The sequence below is a fragment of the Podarcis filfolensis genome (genome assembly GCF_964270895.1).
Source record: "Podarcis filfolensis genome assembly, chromosome: 13".
Classification (NCBI taxonomy): domain Eukaryota; kingdom Metazoa; phylum Chordata; class Lepidosauria; order Squamata; family Lacertidae; genus Podarcis; species Podarcis filfolensis.
The window spans coordinates 44,551,980-44,575,893 of NC_139615.1; the positions used below are offsets into that span (position 1 = coordinate 44,551,980).

General features: G+C 47.2%; 1 protein-coding gene across 1 annotated transcript in view; it reads right to left on the reverse strand.

The window, feature by feature from the left end:
* CNTNAP1 (contactin associated protein 1) overlaps window positions 1-23,914 on the reverse strand; it is a 42,630-nt gene that overhangs the window by 15,027 nt on the left and 3,689 nt on the right. Inside the window, exons 2-16 of the mRNA XM_083582446.1 lie at window positions 23,390-23,491; window positions 20,860-21,053; window positions 18,463-18,610; window positions 16,275-16,478; window positions 12,969-13,153; window positions 12,629-12,772; window positions 10,748-11,021; window positions 9,840-9,989; window positions 6,589-6,760; window positions 3,994-4,100; window positions 3,784-3,903; window positions 2,252-2,455; window positions 1,249-1,405; window positions 730-857; window positions 426-593 (exon numbers count right to left, since the gene is read on the reverse strand). Of these exons, the coding sequence (XP_083438572.1) occupies window positions 426-593; window positions 730-857; window positions 1,249-1,405; window positions 2,252-2,455; window positions 3,784-3,903; window positions 3,994-4,100; window positions 6,589-6,760; window positions 9,840-9,989; window positions 10,748-11,021; window positions 12,629-12,772; window positions 12,969-13,153; window positions 16,275-16,478; window positions 18,463-18,610; window positions 20,860-21,053; window positions 23,390-23,491 (2,457 nt within the window). The remainder of the gene's footprint in view (window positions 1-425; window positions 594-729; window positions 858-1,248; window positions 1,406-2,251; window positions 2,456-3,783; window positions 3,904-3,993; window positions 4,101-6,588; window positions 6,761-9,839; window positions 9,990-10,747; window positions 11,022-12,628; window positions 12,773-12,968; window positions 13,154-16,274; window positions 16,479-18,462; window positions 18,611-20,859; window positions 21,054-23,389; window positions 23,492-23,914) is intronic.

The window sequence follows — 23,914 nt, forward strand, 5'->3', positions numbered from 1 at the left end:
TTCTCTGTGTGAAAGAAACTTCATGATGTTTGGGTTATTCCTTCCGAGAAGCTGAATACAGCTGGTTTAAACTGGTTCTCTTATCTCTTCTGACTATAATAAGAGGCCAGAAGGAGCCTGAGTTTCACTTTCTCTCTTCCTTCTGGTGTGGTGTTCTGTACATAGTATATATAGTATTAAGGTTTAGTCTTATTATAAGTTATTGTAAGTCTTCTGCAACTGGTTTTCTTATGGACAGGGCCAATCCTGAATGTATTGGATTTGTGACCATTATGCTCATTTGCCTTCAGTAGCAGTAAAGCAGTAAAGCCTCTTGTCTATTTTTTTGGGAATCCTCCAATGTGTTTAAGTTCTTACTCTGCTAACTATACATTGGGATCTACTCTGGATCAATACTGAGTGGCATTTCAATGACGATTCCGTACTGTTAAGCTCCACACGGATGTAGTTCTTCGGCCCGATGTTCTCCAGGAAAGTGCCAGAGGGGGCAGAAGTCTTGAAGAAGAAGCTGATATCCAGGCTGTAGTTGACTTGGAAAGTGGGGAAGATCAAAGCCATTCCCCGGACGAAAGAAACGGTATTCCAAGAGTTGCCTGCAAATCGTAGGAAGTCCGTTATTAGCGCCTGTAAAATGGGTGTGAGCCCCATCCCGTCCTCCCTCAGGGGCCCTCCATCCATTCCGATAGACACATGAGGGAACGGCATCCGTATCCTCAGGCCGCTACTCACGGTCGCCATAGCAACGCAACGGGCCCACATAGAATTGGGCCTCCGACCCTGTGCGGTTCGTGTCGCTGATCACCACCTGCGTGACAGGAAGATGGTCGACAAAATTCAGCAGCCCTTTATCCGCCCGCCTGGAAGAGAGAGAGAGCAATGTGTTAAGTTGTGGGGGAACATATCAGACGACACAGCGATTCTTCAAACAGCTCTTGTTTATTCACAGGCCCAGAACAGAACTGAACTGAAGGGTTCAGCCAGCCTGCTTATATAGAGCTCCACTACAACGCAACTGTAACCAATTTCTGTAACTATCCAATCACTGAACGTCACTTTCGATCCCTTATTTGCATGTGGACCTGAACTATTTACAGTATCCCCCTGCTGGCCCAGGGTGAGAACTTCAGTACATAACACCATGGTTGTGGGAAACTGGGCCCGCTATCAGTTAGGGATATACGTTTCGCACCCGCCACCATGACCACCCAAGGCCCTCCTTGGAGGGACGAGGGCCGCCTTCTCTCTCACCACATGGCATGGTCCGCATCGCAGTTGCAGTAGAAACGGGGGTCGGCGCAGTTCTTATCCATGCCGCAAGCGCAGCGCCCCAGCCCTGGGGGAGAGCCCCCCCAGTAGTAATGGCGCTCTTCGTTTCGGCCCATCCAGAAGCTCAACGGCATCCCAGCTAAGGAAGAACGAGAGAGCCTGTCAGGGGGAGATCTCACAGAGCCTGCTAGTGAATCATCTGAAGGCTCAAGAGAGGTGCTGGAACAGGTGGCATTCCAGGGCTTGGCTCAGCCCTTGGACCCAACTGAAAGAAACAGGTGGTTTACCTGGAACTACTGTCCTTCTGGGAGGGATGCCGGTAGCACTGTGGGTTAAACAACAAAGCCTAGGACTTGCCGATCAGAAGGTCGGCAGTTCAAATCCCCGCGACGGAGTGAGCTCCCGTTGCTTGGTCCCTGCTCCTGCCCACCTAGCAGTTCGAAAGCACTTCCGGCGGGAAGGATCTGGTTCGCCAGAAGCGGCTTAGTCATGCTGGCCACATGACCCGGAAGCTGTACGCCGGCTCCCTCGGCCAATAAAGCGAGATGAGCGCCGCAACCCCAGAGTCGGCCACGTCTGGACCTAATGGTCAGGGGTCGCTATACCTTTACCTTTACAGTCCTTCTGAGTGGCTGCCTGCACACAGAGCCCCATCTCCGATGCCCATCACCCCCATCTAGCATGGCCAATGGCCAGGGATGATGGGAGTTGTAGTTCAGCACCAGCTGGAAGGTACCAGCTTGGGGAACGATGGCACAGAAGGTAGGGCAAGGTACCCACCGAAAACATGAGCCTAACTTTAGAAGTTTCCCACTTGAGAAAAACACAGGTCCTGCACAGGGACCATGGAGAAGAGGCAGAACAAAAACAAGCCACCTGGAATGGTTGGATTTTAGCAAATTTCGAATTTTAGCAGGTGCTAAAAGCGAAACCCACACAGCACCCGAGGGTGCAGCCGTGCAGCTCCATCCACCTGGTCACTCACTCTGGGTGTTGAGCAGGCGAGAGAAGTAACAGCGGAACTCAATTTGCTGCTCGCAGTATTCAGAGGCATTGGCCAGAGCTGAAACCTCGCTCCACGAGGCGTTCCAGTAGTCCACAGTGCCCAGGAAAGGCCTTTCAGGGCTGTAACCGGTCACTCGTGTGACCCAGTATCGATTGTGCCAGACGATGGTCCAAGCCCGGTCCTCTGGAAGGCAGAAAGGGTGCAAAACGAGTGTGCGACAGGAAAAACAACTGCCCCCTCCCCATGCAATGGAGACAGTGGCCTGCAGGGCTGGCTGTGGAAACCCTACGAGGGCAGGCAGAGAGGCCTTTCTGTAGCCAGTCTACAGAGCCAGCCTCCAGCAGAAGACCTTATAAAAGCTGAATGATCAATCAGCCTATCCCAGTGCTGTCTACACTGGCTGGCAGGATTTCAGGCTGGGTAACTCTGGCCCTACTTAGAGATGCTAGGAATCGCACCGGGTGCCACAACTCGTCAAGGTTCGAGTTGATGTAGCTCAGTACAGAGAGGTAGAGGCAATTGCCCGTGAAGCTAACTCCTTATTCAAGGATACGGCATACAACTCAGCAACAATTCCCAGTAGGTCTTGCCAGAGCAGTTGCCAGGACTGAAGGCCCCTGCCCTCCACCCCGTCTAAGGCTCCTCCTCTCCCAGATGTTTCCCAAGCAGTCTCAAACTGCGTCTGTGCACCTCTGGCCTCCATTCTGCTCTCATTATCCTGCACGTTCTTGGAGACCAGCAGGGAGGGGAGCTTGTCACAGCTGAAGAGGGAGACGCCCTGGATTCTTCAGCAGCCTCTTGAACCCCCGTCCTCTGCTTCATCCTCTGAGTCTGAACTGCTCCCTGTCACCGGCTCTCCCTGCTCACTAAACCCTGTTTCCCCTTCAGCATCCAGTTCTCTCTCTGACCTCTCCTCAGTGTCCCACCACCAATCCCCGGGCTCTGATCCTTCCTCCTCTGGGGTTTCTCTTGGGGCTCCCACCACTCCTCTTCGGTCCAGCCAGTCCCTGACACCTCTCACCTCCATTATGCTTCTTTTGCCATTTTCCATTTGCCATTTTTTAAAAGCGCTCTGCGGCGCAACACTTGTTGCTATTTAGACGAGCAGCAAAATACAACCGGTAATGTTTTTTCATGCGATGCCACATTCCATAAATCAGCAACAATACTGAAAAGCAGCGTTCCAGGAAAGGAAAGGGCGTTGCTTGCCGATATTCAGCACATAAAAATGATACACTACCCCTCTGCAAAATTTAGATTACAAGCTGAAGATTTCTGTTGTAAAGCTTTCGGGTTCTAGCATGTTCTCTTTCAACAGTTTTTGCACAATGCCTGGCTGCTTGGGCATCTAAATAATATATTGGTAGAGTCTGGCTTGTTTTGCTCAGCGATGATGGCTCTGCTCTCTGCATATACTCCAAGGCTTCCTTTTCTTTTCGCTGCTGTGCCCATTCCACCCTGCACTGGACGCCCCCTGATAAAGACCTGTATCCCACACATTTCCCCCATACCTCGAATATCACAGTAGACGTAAAAAGGTTTCAGGGGCCCGCTGCCGTCCGGGTCAATGGTGTAGTTTCCAGACACTTTGCCGCTGAGTCGGTAGGCCTCACAGCTTTCCTTGTAAACGGCTGCAAGGTTTAAGAAGGAAGTGAGGGGTCAGCGCTCGTGTGGTCAGCACCTGAAGCTCTCCCTTCCGCTCCCCATCCTCAGGGCCTTACGTGTGTGGCAAGTCTCCCCCTTGTATCCCGTCAAGTCGCAGATGCAGGTGAAGTCATCCCAGGACTGGATGCAGCGGCTTCCATGTTCGCACATGTTGGGAGTGCACCTGGGATGACATGAGAAGCAAGCTGGCACCAGAGGAAGGGACTCCCCATCGCAGCAGGGATCCAAGCCTCCTCCTCAAGAGGTGCAGAGGGTGGCAACACGAGAACGGGGCCTTCTCTGCAGCGGCTCCCTGTCTGTGGAATGCTCTCCCCAGGGAAGTTCGCCTGGCGCCTTCCTTATACACCTTTAGGTGCCCGGCAAAAGCATTCCTTTTTAACCAGGCCTTTGGTGGATTTGATTGGCATCCGATGCCCTTTTAAAACGTGGTTGGGGGTGGTAATTGGGTTGTTGTTTTTATTTTGTATATATATTTTGTGGTTTTGTGTTCTGTGAGCTGTCCTGAGATCTCCGGATATAGGGCAGAATATAAATTCAATCAATCAATCAATCAATCAGTCAGTTAGTCAAGCTTCCTGGTACACTATCTCTTTTCTAGTTTGTTGGCAAGACAACTGCCACTCCTGAAACATTGAAAACTACCCCTCTAGCCTGGCGCTTTTGACTTCACCTTTGGCAAAGCCAGTACCCACAGTAAGCTCATAGGCACGGCATGACTGTGATCATGAATATTATTTATTAAATTTACGTACCGCCCTTTGTTGAAAGATCACAGGGCAGTTTGCAACATTAAAGCATGATGGCACTGCCAGCCTCCTGCAGTGGGACCTGCAACATAACATGGCAGTGTGGCACACTTCTGCCAGTCTGCCCTCCTTCCAGGAGACCCTATTCCATCTCCATTCAAGATTTTAAATTCTCCCACCCCCAGATACTGGCTACTGAACACCCTGGGCTAGTTTTCTTCAGGGGCATTTGTCCCATTTGTGGTATGTAACACAAGCAGTCAAGTACAACACTTCCTGTTTGCCCAGAGTGGACACACAGAGGGGTGTTACTCCACAGCCAGGAGGACTTCTTGTCACACCTGGTCTGGAGCATCCTCCCCCTGCGTGTGACCAGGTTGGTGGGTGTGATCCTGGGAGACCCCATAAAAGGGGCTGGTCACGCAGCCACCTCCCTTCTTCTTCTGCTTGATACTGATCTATTTTGCTGTCTGCTGGCTCTCAGCCAGCAGCACATGAGCTCATTCACATATGAGATGAACTCAAACGCTCTTCTGTAACTCTAAGCTAAAGCTTAGAGGGATCCAACCGTGAACTGAATGTGAGTAAACGTCCTATTACTTTTAAAAGAAGACTGTTGTGTCTTTATTCTTTTTTGGGAGGGGTAAAAGGGGACTTACCAGGAACCAAACCCAAGCTGAACAAAGCCACACTGGATTGCCTAAGGAAAGAGATTCAAACAAATCTACCAACTAGCATCCTGCTATATATATTGGGGGATGCACTCTGCTGCTGACTCACAAGCGTGCGTTAGGAAGGATACTATTAAATCAATATATCCTCTCCATTTTTTAATTAAGAATCTGTGTGTTTCCCCCAAGTTCCTTAACCTTTTCCTCCACTTTGATGATAATTTTAGAAGGTCCTTTCCCCACTCTCGAAGGTTCTTTGAGAAGGAGGCAATCAAAAAATAACTGTGTTGATATTTCAACTCCGAGCAAAAGCTCTGATCTCTATAAACTGGTGCTATGACATCTGGTAGGTTATTTTCAAGCCCTTTCCTGAGGAACAGGAGTAGGCATAGCAGACAAGATGCACCTTCCGAGTCCAGCATGAACCATTTTTTCCAAGCATCCCCCAAAGCTTGCCAAGACCAGATTGAAGGATGCAAAAACATTTCTCCACCATCTGGACAAGGAAGTGCACATCTTGCCTGCCTTCAAGAAAACGTAGTGAGGGAGCTGACAAGAGAGAAGAGGAAGGAACCTATTATGAGAGGCAGGCCAGAGTGGTTTTTCTCAGAGTGGGAGACTCAAGAAGGAGAAGTTCTCCCAGGTGGGAGGCAGGAAGATTCAACTCTCTGAGGCCTACATAGATATATTTATAATTTTATGAGGATCATATAAGGGTTATTATTAATGTATCTTTCTTTTTCTCTAGTTTTTTTCTGTTCGTTTTTTTATTATTCTTTTCAGTTTAGTTTGAATTTAATGGTCTATTAAATTTGATGGTCTATGTTTAGCGAAGTTTTTAATGTCTGATGTTTCAACGTGTTTTTAATCTTTTGTTGGAAGCTGCCCAGAGTGGCTGGGGAAACCCAGCCAGATGGGCGGGGTATGTATAAATAATACACTACAATACAATACAATACAATAATATAATATAATATAATATAGTTGAAAACCTTCAATAAAATTAAAAGAATTAAAAATTAAATGTAGCCTGAGTGAGCTTTCCGGACATCTCCCATTCAAGCACTGACCTGGACCCAGACCCTGCAGCATCCCCTGGGTTCCTACCACGCTATTTCTATAGGCTTGGCCCAAACACACAGCAGGGAGAACCAGCTAGATCTCATCCCCTGCTCTTGCCAGCCAAAGCCACCATCTTCTGCCCAGGCCAGAATCGCCACTCCGGCAAGCGTACCTGTCTGTGATGCCACACACGTTGAAGTACACCTCAAAGTACTTGCCGAGCCGGTGCAGACGGACCATGTCTAACTCGATGGGCTGCCGGTCTACGCTGACCATCTGCATGCACCCATGGAAGGCCGTTTGGTTGGAGGCACAGCCCGTCCGAGAGGCTGGCTTGGGGCAGCCTAGGAAAGACGCAGCAACCATCAACCGAAAGGAAGGGGGAAAGTCCTCCATTACATTTCACGAAACAGAAACAAAAAAGTGAGTGGATGAGGGAATAGCGTGATGCCCTGTGTATTATATGTGGGGTGTGGGTGGCGCTGTGGTCTAAACCACAGAGCCTAGGACTTGCCTATCAGAAGGTTGGGAGTGAGCTCCCATTGCTCGGTCCCTGCTCCTGCCAACCTAGCAGTTCGAAAGCACATCAAAGTGCAAGTAGATAAATAGGTACTGCTCCGGCGGGAAGGTAAACGGCGTTTCCGTGCGCTGCTCTGGTTCGCCAGAAGCAGCGTAGTCATGCTGGCCACATGACTTGGAAGCTGTATGCTGGCTCCCTCGGCCAATAAAGCGAGATGAGTGCCGCAACCCCAGAGTCGTCCGTGCCTGGACCTAATGGTCAGGGGTCCCTTTACCATTACTATTGTACATTTAGTTTGCAATGCATTTTGCTTTTGGGCTTCTTCCGCCCTGTTCTTTTTACTTTTGAGGTGATAGCACTGATGACTAGCCCCCATTTCTAGAACAGTCCTCCTTAGTCTACGCTCCGTGACCGTGAGATTTAGCTAGGCCTTTTTCCAACACCTTCAAACTTCAGTTTGCACCTCGATTAAAATGGCTTAAAACAACTGAGCCGTTTGTTCCTCTTTTCATTTTTATTATTTATTAAATGCATGTGTAAAGGGAATTGGGGGTTGCTCGTGCGTAAGGGGGCTGCTGCTCTAGGCAACGTTGTCCTGCTAGACCTTTCCCTGGCTGGACAGCCCTTTCTCCGTGGCTGTGTCAGTCACTGGCAGAATCCGTCAGTGGGTGTTTCCTAAACTTCTTCCAACATAAAAGCTGCTTGACGCCAAGTCTCCGCCTAGCTTCCCTGCGTGGAAGTCTTCTGCGCAGAGTGGGCGTGGCCAGCGGAGGTCCTGGGCTCTCCCCGCTGGTCTCTGTGGAAGAGTCTTGGAGCCATCTCTCCGAAGTCCTTCCCTGCTCCCCTTTCTTCCTGGTGTCACGCCGATTTCCTTCCCCAAAGGAAGTGTTCTCTCTCTCCCTGCTGGTCCCTTCTCTTGCATCATTGGGGAGTCTTACCTCCACTCTTGGCTCCGATGGCAGTTCCCTGACAGTATGGTTCACTCTTTTCCCAAGGTAACTCAGAGCAGCTTACAATACATGTGCCTGGCTGCCTCCCCATCTCTTCTCAGGTGCCCTTAATAGTTGTTCTCAAAACCAGTACATCAGCAGGCAGCTCCCATGGACCCATAGAGCTTGCTGCTGTCAGGGGCTGGACTGAGGAGGAATGGTGGGGGTCACTGCCCCTTCTCCCAAACCTTCCCGAGAAGAAGAGGACATTATAGATTTAGAACAGTGGTTTGCAGAAGGTCATAGTTCAGGGGCTGCAGAGGGGAGAAGCTGGGAAATATTGGGGGAGCAGCAGGAAGAAGCAGCACCAGGGGAGAGACAGCTGACAGACTCAGTGCCCTTGGAAAGCATTCCTGACCCCCCTCTCCCAGGACCAGACGAGCATTGAGGGTAGTAGAACAAAAAGGCTCAGACGCAGAAAGCTCAGATTAGCCAGCGCAGGGGTGACATAGAATAGGAGAGACGTAGGGGGTGAGACTTTACTTGGAGCAACGCCACTATCTAGGGGAGACTGCATTCCTTCATGTCTCTCTGTGACTATTGAATAAATTACTTGGGGGGGCTGCTAGGGGCGCCTTGGAAGATGGCAGGCAATACCATCTCTCCGGCTCTCACGAGGTAATTAAGGGGCTGATGATGGGAGTAAATCAGCCTCCCGGGGTCTCCCTAGGGGATAGGGAGACACAGCCTTGTCCGCAGTTGCCAATATATCACCCCCGAGTTCAAAAGAAGGAGGGGGGGCACTGGACAGAAAGCCCTCGAGTGAGATTCTGGATCTCCCTGACGCTGCTTCCGAGAGCGACCTGGTTGCATTGCTTAAGATAATATAATTGGATGTAAGTAAATGCACATGCTTCGAGCGAAGGAAAGGGTGTTTTATCTGCTAATTAAATCTACTGATGAGAAGTTAAGAGTGATGGGATGGAACGAACAGAAGACTGCAGCAAAGAATCACAGCTATGTCGGTATGTGAAAACGGAATGGAAGGGGGAGGGGGGGAAAACTTCTTTCTTTTTCAATATGCTTTACTTAACAACCCCTCCCCTAGAAGAACCGTCACATGATTGATCGATAGCAAGTGAGATTGGAAAACAAACTGTGTGGAAATGAAAATATTAACTAAGGATTTTGTTTTGTGGAAGATCTGGAAAGAGAAAGGCTTTCCTGTTGCGCAGTTATGAGATCCGCCATTATGAGACAAACTTTGTTGTGATATCTATATTCAAAGGGGGAGTTGGGCCACTGTTTTGCTACTATGTGAGGATTGTAAATCTGAATGGGCGAAAACTCCCCTGGAAAGACTAATTTATGGTGCAACTGGTCTGGGAAAATTAAGGAGCAGACGCTAGACTGTATTTCATCAGAACTGTCGAAAATGGTGCCTGCTGCTCGAACAGGACTTTTGGATCACCGTGTCAGATGAATTACGGGAGAGCGTTACAAAGTTCACATAGAAACATAAATAATGCTTGATTCAACTTGCTTGTGGAAACACTCGGAGGTTATTAAGAAGAAAAAGGATAACAGCAAGGAGATGGGAAGATGGGACTTGTGAATATCAAAGCAGCAGAAATATGAGATGATTAGACCCTTACTGAACTCGAAGCATGCGTACCCCCAACAAAAATTTAAAATTTGGCTAATTATTTGGCGTGTATTATGCATTGGTATAATTTGGTATAACTAATGTGATAAGATTGGTTTGTTAATTGGAAACTTAATAAAATTTTTTTTTTTAAAAAAAAAGAATAAATTACTTGGTAAGAACTATTATTGTTTCTCTTCTTCTTGGCTGCTACATGGGAGGGATAGGATTCCACGAAGCCTGACGGCTGCCTATTAGTTAACCAACCATCAGCCCACCCTCTTGGGGAAAAAATGACCAGTTCCCCCTTTAACCAACCCAGAACCCACCTCCAAAGAAGTACTGGTTCCCCGTGCGCAGCTGAATGTCTCTGTCAACGCGGAAGCTGGCGTCATTCTGGTCATCGATGGTGATGACGGCCATGGTTTCGCGCACCATCAAGGCCACTGAATGCCAGAAGCCATCATTCAGGCGATATCCTGTGGGTGGAGGGACACGAGGGGATAAGACTCCTCAGACTCCTCATGTTAGAGCCACGGGTCCCCACATCTAGGGCCACCAAAGCCCTCAATGAAATATCTGCTACCTTGAGTGATTCCGATGCAACAGAATGCATAATTTTTAAAAGAAAAACAAACCCAAATGGCATGCCAGGTTGCATTCCTCTGTTTTGCCTCCAGGGCAGGCATTTTAAAGTTTCACCTCAAAACAATTACAGTGGTACCTTGGTTCTCAAACTTAATCCATTCCGGAATTCCGTTCCAAAACCAAAGCGTTCCAAAACCAAGGCGCACTTTCCCATAGCAAGTAATGCAAAAGGGACTAATCCGTTCCAGTCTTTTAAAAACAACCCCTAAAACAGCAATTTAACATGAATTTTACTATCTAAGGAGACCACTGATTCATAAAACGAAAGCAATAAACAATGTACTGCAGTCACACAATCAATCCATCAGTAACTGAACTGGGTTCCACACAGTCAAGAAAACAAAAGAAAGCCACAAAAACAAAAATGCAAAATAAATAGCAAAAACAGACAGATCTCAGCGTAACACTCGGATTGGAAGTGTGGCACTCAAAACGGAGCACGTTCGGCTTCCGAAAAAGGTTCGCAAACTGGAACACTTACTTCCGGGTTTGCAGTGCTCGGGTTCCAAGTTGTTCAACTACTAAGCCGTTCGAGAACCAAGGTACCACTGTAGAAGAAAACCGTCCCTCCTCCGTCCCCTCCTCATACCTGCCGCAAACTCCAGCTTCTTGGTCTTTGTTTTGGTTTTCGGCTGAGCGATGGTCACGTTGATCTGCCCGTCGCTCAGCACCATCTCGAGCCAGCCCAGGTCGTCTGCAAAGGACGTGTACATGAGCAGCCCCACAACATCCCAGGTGCGGAAGCTGAAGCTGACAGCCAGCTGATTGCGCCGCGGGTACCCGGGCACCTGCAAGAAGTTGTTGACCCCGGCAAAGGTGAAGGGGAACAAGAGGTTGTCTCGACAGTAGTCGCCCAAGTGGCCCTGAAACAAAGGAGGAGACAGCTAAGGAGGTGGCTTGGTTGCTGTTCCATCACAGCAGGGCCATATGCTCCTGTGACTGCACTGTGCAGCAGATGGACTTATTAACAGCCACGCAACTCTGCAGGTTGCAAATCTCTGGCTTCTTTTGGAATAAAATTAATGTTATCATGTTTTTGGTGCTAAGAACAGGACAGTGCCAGAAGTAGCCTCAGAAGTAGGTAGAAACAGAGGCGTAACTCCACTCGGTGTTCTCATTGCATTTACTCCTTTGACTTTCTTTCCTTTTTTTAATATGATTTTTATTAAATTTTATGTTTTACAATTTCAGATAAACATTTTACATACTTAAGGTATCCATGACTTCCCCTCTTCTCTTTCTGTGGTTCATTTTACGTATCTTATATCCCTGCATGTTTTACAAAAACTATACCAATCGGTTTTCCACTATTGCATCCACCAAAACCTAGTTACACTGTTGAATTTATCTTAATGCTACCAGCATTTTCAGCTGTGCACAATTATTTTCCATATATTCAAGAACCGTTTTCCAATCTTCTTTAAATGTTCTTCTTGTTCTCATATTATATATATGTTAAGTCTACAAGTTGTGCATATTTTGTCAATTTAAGTTGCCAATCTTCTTTGGTTGGGACCTCCCTTATTTTCCATTTTGGGGCTAACAAAACACAAGCTGGGAAAATGTCAATAAGGTCAACTGCAAGCCCTACTTCTCAGCTGTTCAGAACCTCAAACTTCAAGATGCAATGGCATCACCCAAAATTGCAAATGTGCAATCGCAAAATACATGCAACATTCAGCAAGGAATAAGGGTCCACCTTTCTGTTCAGGCATTATCCCTGCTATTTTTATCTTCCTGAAGCAGCTCTTCTTACAGAAAAATGAGCTGCAGCCATACACTTTATACAACATTGTCCTTTTCTCTCTCAGTTGCTCCCCACTGATGGGTAGCAGACCCAGAGGAAAATATGTCTGGGTGCTGAATATGCAGGCATCTCTATAAAAGTCTACTTGCTTCTGAATTTACTAGAGAGAGAAAATAACAGAAGTGCAGAGGGCTGCATGGTCAATGTGAGCCTCATAATAGAATAAGTGTAAGCCGAAGAGCCCTACATTTGGACTATTATGGTGCTAGAGAAGACTCTTGAGAGTCCCATGGACTGCAAGAAGATCAAACCTATCCATTCTTAAGAAAATCAGCCCTGAGTGCTCACTGGAAGGACAGATCCTGAAGCTGAGGCTCCAATACTTTGGCCATCTCATGAGAAGAGAAGACTCCCTGGAAAAGACCCTGATGTTGGGAAAGATGGAGGGCACAAGGAGAAGGGGACGACAGAGGACGAGATGGTTGAACAGTGTTCTCAAAGCTACCAGCATGAGTTTGACCAAACTGCGGAAGGCAGTGGAAGACAGGAGTGCCTGGTGTGCTCTGGTCCGGGGGATCACGAAGAGTCGGACACGACTAAACGACTAAACAACAACAAAGCTGCTTCCGCAGTCTCAGCAAACATCTGCAACAGAGTCAGGGGCAACTAAACAAAGTTATCTCTCTCTGTTTTTGCAGACCCCAGCAACACGTTCATCCTCACCTCGATCCTAATAGACGGTTTACGGCGTCTTGCCAAGTTGCTGATATAGACCAAATTGTAGGCAATGTTTTCCATGCAGCCACGGAAGTTTGGACGATAGACAAGGCGCTGCTTCTCATAGTTCATTATTCCCCCAAAGAAGATCTGCAGAAGTCAAGGAAACCCAGAAGGGATCAAATTATGTAAGGCTGGGAAACACTGAAAGGTACCACTGCCACGGAGAAAGGGAGAAGAGCAGGGTTCAATTTGGGGCTTCAATTTAAAATCTCCAATCAGGGCATCGCAAGTGTAAACCCCTAGCAGAGCTGTGAGCAGCTGCCCACCATGCCATCCCAATCACCTCTTTGTCCAGGTCAAGCTGATCAAACTCTCCGTTAAGGCGGTACTGCAAGACCTCCCCGTCCAAGCTGAAATTGACAAATCGCCTGTAGCGGTCGATGCGAACTTGGTGCCAGTGTTGGTCATCCAAGAGGCTTCCCAGTTTCATAATCGTCTCCCCTCCGCTCATGTTTAGTGAGCTGTTGCCTGGGGAGCAGAAAAACAGCATGTCAACAGGATGCGGGAGATATTGTCTGCAGAAGAGCAGAGCCAAGTCATTCAAGTTCTTTCCGTGCCCCTCTAAAATCCAACTTTTGGCCTTGGTTATTTGGTGAGCCAGTACAGTGGTACCTTGGGTTAAGTACTTAATTCGTTCCGGAGGTCCGTTCTTAACCTGAAACTGTTCTTAATCTGAAGCACCACTTTAGCTAATGGGGCCTCCCGCTGCCGCCGGAGCATGATTTCTGTTCTCATCCTGAAGCAAAGTTCTTAACCTGAGGTATACTATTTCTGGGTTAGCGGAGTCTGTAACCTGAAGCGTATATAACCCAAAGAATATGTAATCCGAGGTACCACTGTATATACCCATGGGCAGAAGACAGGCAAAGAATGCTGTTTTTTTGTACTGGGAGTTCCCAGAAAACTGAGGAAAAGGTCAATTTTGAAACTGCAACTCAGGACTTTGGGTGGCCGAAGAACAATGTTCCAGGAATCCTGCAGATCACTGAATCAAAGAACTTTTTAAACAGCTCTAACAGCTTTTAGGGACGTTTTAAACTGATTGTTGATGCTTTTAATTGTTTCTGTTTCCTTTTAAACAGCATTATTTGTTTGCCACTCTGGGCTTTTTGGGAAGGAAGGGCAGGACACAAAATCAAATCAATCAGTGAACTAAGTTAATACAATAATAGACCATTCATATAACAATATATTATTCTATTATTTATTTAATATCTGCAGGTGTGGCAGTGGATGTGTGATGGACTGCAGTCTTGCCTTGGTAATGGCCTGGATGAAAGCTGAACAGAAGTTCAATCCAGCTAAGACTGTTAGTGGGTGGTTTCCTACACATCATCTGAAGGAGCAGATAAGATAGCTTGGGGGTCCTCCTGGATCCTTTGCTGTTGCTTGAGGCTCTGGCGGCCTCAGTGATGTAGAGTGCCTTCCATCAGCTTTGGCTGGTGGCTCAGCTGTGCCTCTATCTGAATAGGGATAGCCTAACTTCTGTTGTCTATGCTCTGGTGGCCTCTAGGGTGGATTACTGCCAACAGTCTTCTCTTGTACATTATTTACTACAAAGCTCGATGACTAGGCTCTTTAGCGACGAAATGCCAGGTTACCGGAACAACGTCCGAGCACTGAACCACTGATACATTACAAGTGGACCATTTATTACCAAGTTTGCCATTGTTCAAGATAAAATCTATTTTGGAAAGAGAAGAAATGAGCACTGAACCACTGACATATTACAAGGGAACTCTTTATTTACTGCGTTTGCTATTGTTTAAGATAAAACCTATTTGGGAAAGAAATTACTTCTGCCATTTTTGGGGACGTTTATTGTTTGTTTACAGAAAAAGAGGTTCCCTGGTTGTCAAACATAATCCGTTCCGGGGTTAGGGTTAGGGTTAGGGTTAGGGTTAGGGTTAGGGTTAGGGTTAGGGTTAGCTCATCTCGCTTTATTGGCCGAGGGAGCCGGCGTACAGCTTCCGGTTCATGTGGCCAGCATGACTAAGCCGCTTCTGGTGAACCAGAGCAGCGCATGGAAACGCCGTTTACCTTCCCGCCAGAGCGGTACCTATTTATCTACTTGCATTTTGACGTGCTTTCGAACTGCTAGGTTGGCAGGAGCAGGGACCGAGCAACGGGAGCTCACCCCCTCGCGGGGATTTGAACCACCGACCTTCTGATCGGGAAGTCCTAGGCTCTGTGGTTTAACCCACAGCGCCACCCGCGTCCCTTTACCATTTTACCACAGATGTTATCTTGTGTCTATTCACAGGTGTGGCAGATGTGGGTTGCAATTTCGAAGGGTCAAAGAAGTGTGGGGCCCTTACTCCAGCCAGTTTTATCCTCCACAGACGCTTTCTCCCAGCTAAGATCGCTTTCGGTATCAAGAGTTTAGCTGAGATAAAAGTACCTGGGGAGATGGAAGCATGGGGATGAAGGACAGCAGAAAGGTTTGGCGTGCACCTATCCACCCATTCGCATGCCCTTTAAAACTCTCTCACAAATACACCCATTTCACATGCAAATGCGGTGCTCACATTTAAAGATGAAAGTCTATCAACTTTATGTCATTTGAGCTCAAGATCATCTCTGCTTAGCCTGAGCTGCTTAGTGAGCTCAGCTGCCAAAGTCTTGCATGCAGACGTTGCAAACTGCACCACCTCTGCCAGAGAGCTTCACAGGAGAGGTCTGCTAAATGAAATCTCAAATCTTAGCACCCTGAAACATCTACATGCATTGCTATGAGTTTGACTGCCTTGATTAATGTTATGCTTTCATTGTGCTTCTGTAGTAGTAGCAGCAGTAATAATAATAATAATAATAATAATAATAATAATAATAATAATAATAATTTATTATCTATACCCTGCCCATCTGGCTGGGTTTCCCCAGCCACTCTGGGCGTCTCCCAACAGAATATTAAAAACATGATAAAACATCAAACATTAAAAGCTTACCTAAACAGGGCTGCCTTCAGATGTCTTCTAAAAGTCAGATAATTGTTTATTTCCTTGACATCTAATGGGAGGGCGTTCCACAGGGAGGGCGCCACTACCAAGAAGGCCCTCTGCCTGGTTTCCCGTAACCTCTCTTCTCGCAGTGAGGGAACCGCCAGAAGGCCCTCGGAGCTGGACCTCAGTGTCTGGGCTGAACGATGGGCGTGAAGACGCTCCTTCAGGTATACTGGAATGCCCACCCATTAGATGTCAAGGAGTTAAAGAACTACACAACTTTTAGAAGACACCTGAAGACAGCCCTTTATGGGGAAGTTTTTAATAGTTGATGTTATATTATGTTTTTATATGTGTTGGAAGGTGGAGCAACCCAGCCAGATGGGCAGGGTATAAATAATAAAATTGTTGTTGTTGTTATCAGTTGTTTACTCTCACGCCAATCAAGGATATTCACAAATGAGTTATGTCACAACTGCAGATCTCCACCCAGGTACCCAATCACTGCCTTAGCAGCTTGTCACCAACTCCCACCAGCGTGGTCAACAGTCAGGGATGATGGACTTGGAGCCCAACGACAGCTGGAGGGCACCACGTCGCCTATCTCTGAGTTGGGACTTGCATGCTTTCCCCCCCTCCAAACTCACCAAGGCTTATGCTGAAGACCAGTTGGGCCTGTTGCAGTTCCAGGCTGATGTAGTCGCCCTGGGCCCCCGCCGCGTACATTAAGATCCCCTCGCGTTCCATCGTCTTGAAGTTGAACCCAAGCATGTCTTGGACGGTACGGACTGTTCTGGTGCGGAACTTGTAGGCAATAGCATCGTCGCCATCAAAATATAAGACGTCAGACTCTGCGGGGAAGAGGAGCAAAGCAGTTTCACAGCTGCTTCTGGTCAAGTCTCCTTTCTAAGTAAAGGTAAAGGGACCCCTGACCATTAGGTCCAGTCGTGGCCGACTCTGAGGTTGCGGCGTTCATCTCGCTTTACTGGCTGAGGGAACTGGCGTACAGCTTCCAGGTCATGTGGCCAGCATGACTAAGCCACTTCTGGCGAACCAGAGCAGCGCATGGAAACGCCGTTTACCTTCCCGCCGGAGTGGTACCTATTTATCTACTTGCACTTTGACGTGCTTTCAAACTGCTAGGTGGGCAGGAGCAGGGACTGAGGAACGGGAACTCACCCCGTCGCGGGGATTCGAACCGCCGACCTTCTTATCGACAAGCCCTAGGCTCTGTGGTTTAACCCACAGCGCCCCCCGCGTCCCCCCTTTCCAAGTATGACAGTACAATAGTAGCCAGTCCGTTGCCAATGTCCCAAATTAGACAAACAGGACCTTGGCCGATGCAAAGTTTGCTTGCATGTGACTCCTGATCAATACTAAGAGTCAGCGCCTCAGTTACTAAGCTATATTTTCATCTCAGGTTCCATTAATTTCCCGAATACCTTCCGCTCCCCCATTTTATCCCCATATTATCTAGCTCTGTCTCCTCAGCCCTAAATATGTCACACCTTGAAGACATCTGGAAAATCACCCTCTTCCCCCTCCCCGCCCAGTTTGCTAGGAAAAAACAAACCAACCAATACATGCACCATATTTTCCTCTTTTAACCAATGATTGTGGGGGCCAATCAATTTCCAAACTGCTTCTCCACAAATACAAGTTTTTATTTTGAGTATGTGCTATGATTATGGATTTTTTTGTTAATGTAAAAAAGCAAAAGGGAGTCATGTTGGTCCGTAATCTCAAACACTGTTTTTTGTGAGAGTACTCACTGGTACACAATACTGTCTCTGCTGTCTTTGCTGCTACTGGTAACTATTTTGTGATGATAATCAGCTAAATAGTTTGAGGATCTATACAACTGTGTAACATGCAGAAAACAGCATTCTTAGAGAAATCAGAGACTGGAACTGAGGGAAGCTGGGGGGGGTTGTATGGGAGGGTGGGGGGAGGGAGGGAAAATGGGGGGGGGAATAAGGATGATAGGTTTCCGGATAATATGTTTTGTTTTAATTTTGAATTAAAAAAAAGTTTATAAAAAATAAATAAATATTTTGTGCTGGCACCCACAACACAAGGATTAAGATATGAACACCAGTACCTCATTCATTTTTTTAAAATGAAAAGCACTGCCTATTAAGAAAACATATTGATCAAGGCAAATAAAAACACTGGGCATGTTCAAAATGTATTAACAAATGTATTGCCCCAATGTAAACTTCAGAATTTCAGAGCCCAAAGTAAAATAATCTGACTAGATAGATAACACACTTCAGATATTTTCAGGGTGTCCACCACAAATCATCTTTTACTTGGAAGGTATAAATAGCATCCAAGTATTTCACGTTTCTGTGAAGCAGTTGTTTTTAGAATGCCGTGGAATGTTAGCATGTGTTTTAATCTGGTTTTTGGCTTATTATTGATACAGTGGTACCTCGGGTTAAGAACTTAATTTGTTCTGGAGGTCCATTCTTAACCTGAAACTGTTCTTAACCTGAGGTACCACTTTAGCTAATGGGGCCTCCCACTGCCACCGCACGATTTCTGTTCTCATCCTGAGGTAAAGTTCTTAACCTGAGGTACTATTTCTGGGTTAGCAGAGTCTGTAACCTGAAGCATCTGTAACCTGAGGTACCACTGTATTTTTAAATATTGCAAACAGGGTTTGTTAAACTATTTTTTTACTGATAATGCTACTGCTTTATCCTTTCCGTAAACCGCTTTGGGGTTTTTATCCCAAGAGAGCAGCGCTGCACATAAATCTCGGAGTGGGGAAATAAAAATGAAATGAAATGAATGAAAGAGAAGTCGACATTCCCAGTTTGAATCACTTACGGTAGTAGCAGCCGTAAAGGCCCACACGTAAGCCAATGGAACCATGTGGATTCCAGGCCACAGGTATGATACGGAGGTACCGAGCCAGGATGGGGTGATGGAGGTTGTGAAGGGCCACGCCGCTTGCGTTCACATTGCCAAAAAAGGTCTGCACAAGGGAAAACAAAGTGGTGATGGGAAGAGAAACTTCTCAAGGGCAGCAGCACAATCAGCAATGGGGGGCTGTCTTCCTAGGCACACAAACACTTCGTGGATTTCAGAACTAAGAGCCAAAAGGAGGGATGAGAAATTAAGGCAATAGAATGCAAAATCTCCAGGCAAGGGCATTTTTTCCTTCCCATGTAAGAAGTCCCAGGTTCGTTCTTTGCCATTTGCCATGGAAAGGAACTTGGAAAAAGTCTCTGCCCAAGACCTTGAAGGCCCACAGTCAGTTGGGAAAAGACATATTTATTTTCGATGTTTACGAGCCACTTTTCACGGTAATGGCACAAGGCAAATTCTGTACAGTATTAAGATGCAGTACAATGCAAACACGTAAGAGCAAGCCAACTTACCAAGTCGTCCTACTACATCATAATAATATGACTATAATAATAATTTATTATTTCTACTCCGCCCATCGGGCTGGGTTTCCCCAGCCACTCTGGGCAGCTGCCAGCAAAATATTAAAATACAATAATTCATCAAATATTAAAAGCTTCCCTAAAAAGGGCTGCCTTCAGATGTCTTCTAAAAGTCAAATAGTTGTTTATTTATTTGACAGCTGGTGGGAGGGCATTCCACAGTGCGGGCGCCACCACCGAGAAGGCCCTCTGCCTAGTTCCCTGTAACTTCACTTCTCGCCATGAGGGAACCACCAGAAGGCCCTTGGAGCTGGACCTCAGTGTCTGGGCTGAACGATGCGGGTGGAGACGTTCCTTCAGGTACACTGGGCTGAGGCCGTTTAGGGCTTTAAAGGTCAGCACCAACACTTTGAATTGTGCCAGGAAACATACTGGGAGCCAATGTACGTAGGTCTTTCAGGACATAAAAACAAGCCATATTAGCAAAAGACTCCCTCAAGCCCTGTATAGGGGCACATCAAAAAAAATTTTAATAGGCACCTGTAATTGACAAGTCTTGAATGTCTGCTTAAGGGCCTGCAAAGAAAGAGCCACCCACATCTCACCTGGGAGGCAATTTCATTTTGGCGGGTGGGGCTACTGGTGAAAAGGCCATGCCCACTCCAGCCAAACTGATGCACTGACAGGTATACAAGGAGGACCTTCAAGGCTGATGTTAAAGAAGGAATAGCCAATATGGCAGCCTCCAAATGTTGTGGACTGCAATCCCCATCGGGCCCAGTCAGCACAGCCATATTGTGGGATAACCAACCTCATATAACCAACATGCTTAAGTCTAATTAATGCATGAAGGGGTTAATACCATAGAGTAAGCTGTCCTGCCAGGCTTAGCTATGTCCACTTCCCCTTACCTTGGGAAGGACTATGTAAACAAGCCTTTGTTCAACCTTAGTCTACCTGAGAAGCTCTGTGCGTCAAGAGGTTTGAGCTAGTTGCTCCAGCTCAACCGCATGGCTCCCACAAGCCACTGTTGACTTCCTACTCCAATAATTTAGGAACTTTCACTACTCTGTAGCTAAGCCAAGCTATAACGCCTGTGCAACTTTCTAGAGCACATGAATCTGACCTTTGGAGAGTTGATAAGTAAACCACTTTTTAACTTATCAAACGTGTGGTCTTTTTGTATGCTAGTGGAAGTGAGAAACTTTGGAAGGAATTTGGAGGGGCATATTTTAAAGTTTGTATTTCCATGCTTTACTTCATGACTTCAAATCTCTGCTGGGGTTTTCTCACCAAAGAGTACTGGCCCCAGATCTGGATCTTGGCATCCAGGGAATTCTCCTTTCTATATATGTATTTTGAACCAACACATATATTAGGGGTGGTGGGAACTGGTGGCTGAGCAAAATGTGTGTGTTCCTTTTTTGCACCATATAAAGATATGGGCGCAGAATCTACAACAGGCGATTCTAGAGGATAAGTCTGGGAATTTCTACATAGCAAAGGATTGTTGTTTTCGGTACCCACAAATCATGAAGAAAACTGCGTAGATCCCGTGCAAATCCACAACAGGAAGTTGAAAAGGCTGGTTTTCACCACCTGTGGTGCCCAAGTAGGAAAACACAGCAGTTCTGGAGCCAAGAAGCAGAATAAACAAGAGGGACTTTTCAGATGGAATTATCTAATGACCCTTCTGTATAGGCGTGGGGAACTATTATTTCCTCAAACCCCTTATAGGCCAGGTTTTGGCAGGAAGGTGCCCACCTGCCAATCACCTGATGTCACAATGCTGCCCCTCCCTGTTGGAGAGTAGGGACAGAAATTCTTCTCTCACCCAATTGCTCCCTTGTTGAAAATAAGGCTTCCAGTTGCTGGGGTGGTCCCCATAGAGCACAATGTAGCGTGTCACCCAGTTGTAGCTGTTGAAGGTCCCCTGAGTGGCGATGGCGTTGATACGGCATTTCTTGGTCAGGTCAATCTGCAGCCACGGTTGCTTGTCTTGCGGGTCAGGAGACCAGCCTCCGGCACCTGAAAGAGGGTGGGGAGGACAAGATACGGGAAACGGTTGCTTTTGTGAAATCCTAGAATTGTAGAGTCGGAAGGGACTGTGACGTTAACATATGAGAGTGCTGGAGGTGAAACAGTTAAACAAGTTACCCAATCAGAACCCGGGGGGTGGAGTCAGAGGGACTATAAAACCAGCTCTGGGAGGGGCGAAAGGGGAGTTCGTTGGGAGTTGGGTGGTTGGTTGGAGTGGGAGTGAATTGGGATAGAGTCTGTGGGTAGGTTGGGACACGGGTGGCGCTGTGGGTTAAACCACAGAGCCTAGGGCTTGCTGATCAGAAGGTTGGCAGTTCGAATCCCCGTGACGGGGTGAGCTCCCGTTGCTCGGTCCCTGCTCCTGCCAACCTAGCAGTTTGAAAGCACCTCGAAGTGCAAGTAGATAAATAGGTACCGCTCCGGCGGGAAGGTAAACGGCGTTTCCGTGCGCTGTTCTGGTTCGCCAGAAGAGGCTTAGTCATGCTGGCCACATGACCCAGAAGCTGTACGCTGCCTCCCTCAACCAATAAAGCGAGATGAGCGCTGCAACCCCAGAGGTCAGGGGTCCCTTTACCTTTACCTTTTACTGTGGGTAGGTTGAGTTCGTGTAGCGAAATAAGCTGAGTCAGGAACATTTAGGGCTAGGAAGACAAGTAAATATCTGAGAGGTGGTTTAGCGAGTGAGAGCAGGTAGCGGAAGTTATAGGTCTGGATAGGCACCCCATTAATGTGATTGACCAATATCGTTTATGAAACCACACGCTTGTTAAACTGCAATAAATAAACAGAAGTTTATGTTCCAATTTAACCCTGACTGGACTCAGTTTTGCACCAAGTAGGGACTGGGTGGTGGCAGCAAGAAATAAAGTGGTGGCACAGGGATCAATAGACGGTGAAACGCCAGGGGGCCCTGTGTGATCGCCACAGGGACACAGATGGTTATCTAGTCCGACCCCCTGCAATGAAGGAATTCTACCCATGAACCTCCCTGGCTGGGCTCGAACCACCAAACTTCTGCTTAAGAGCCAGATTTTCTGCACTTTCTGGAGCAGAACTACAGACACGCAACACCACACGTAGCTCGGCAGGGCATGTCCTGGGGCTCTAATCGCAGCCAAATGGCTCAGGTAGGGACCCCCTGACCCCACCAAACGTGGTTGAACTCCAGCTCCCAGCAGCCCCAACCAACATGGTCAAGGGTCAAGGATGATGGGCACAGTATAATAACACAGTAGTACCTCATGTTACGTAACTCTCTGGTTACATAAATTTCAGGATGTGAACGCAGCAAACCTGGAAGTTTTTTTTCCAGGTTTCGCCACGAGCGCATGCACAGAAGCGCTCTACCACGCCGCTTGCATGCGCAGAACAAGCACTGCCGGTAGAGAAAACTTCAGGATCCGACTGAACCATCCGCAACCAGAGTAACCAACCACTGTAGTAATAATAATAATAATAATAATAATAATAATAATAATAATAATAATAATAATATATTTATAGCCCACCCATCTGGCTGGGTTTCCCCAGCCACTCTGGGCGGCTCCCAACAGAACACTAAAATACAATAACCTATTAAACATTAAAAGCTTCCCTAAACAGGGCTGCCTTCAGATGTCTTCTAAAAGTCAGATAGTTTTTTATCTCCTTGACATCTGAAGGGAGGGTGTTCCATAGGGCGGGGGCCACCACCGAGAAGGCCCTCTGCCTGGTTCCCTGTAACTTCACTTCTTGCAGTGAGGGAACTGCCAGAAGGCCCTCAGAGCTGGACCTCAGTGTCCGGGCAGAACGATGGGGGTGGAGACGCTCCTTTACATATACTGGACCGAGGCCATTTAGGGCTTTAAAGGTCAGCATCAACACTTTCAATTGTGCCCAGAAATGTACTGGGAGCCAAATTAATAGATTTAACATACTTATTAAACAAATGTAATACACAAACAGATATATGTGCTTTCATAAACAACACATAACACACACAAAAATAAATTTATAAAGCTTTAAAGTTGTTTCCCCCCCGAATGTTGCTAAGGGCCACCAAAGAAAGGCTTTGTGGGCCACACCCTGATTTAGTGTGACAACCAAAAGGACAAATCCAGCATTTAGAGACCATGTGCTTCTCCGGTGGCTGGATCCTGTATAGCAGTTGTCACCTACAAGCAACACATTCCACTGCCATGCATTGCTTGTGAACCACCTTGGGACAGCCGGCCAATTCTGGAAGACAGTCAACAAAACTCAGTGGGCCACTGGCTTAGTCTTGCATCTGTTAATGCTACTGAGCTGGAGAGAGCGTGAAGTCTGTCCCTCCATGATGAACTCACCATAAATCCGAGCGAACGTGGCAGCGCGGAAGATGTTGGATCGGGAAGATGCTGCGAGATTCCAGGTGTAGAGGGGGCCAACCAGTTCATGGTCACAAGTCCCTGCAGGGCAGAAGGAAGAATAGGAGGAATGGAGTCTTTTGATGGGGGCACCTGTCCAAGGTGCGGCAACCTTGGGGCGGGGTTTTATTGCAATGTACGTATGGAAGTGAGAGCTGGACCATAAAGAAGGCTGATCGCTGAAGAATGGATGCTTTTGAATTATGGTGCTGGAGGAAACTCTTGAGAGTCTCATGGACTGCAAGAAGATCAAACCTCTCCATTCTTAAGGAAATCAGCCCTGAGGGCTCACTGGAAGGACAGATCCTGAAGCTTAGGCTCCAATACTTTGGCCATCTCATGAGAAGAGAAGACTCCCTGGAAAAGACCCTGATGTTGGGAAAGATGGAGGGCACAAGGAGAAGGGGACGACAGAGGACGAGATGGTTGGACAGTGTTCTCAAAGCTACCAGCATGAGTTTGACC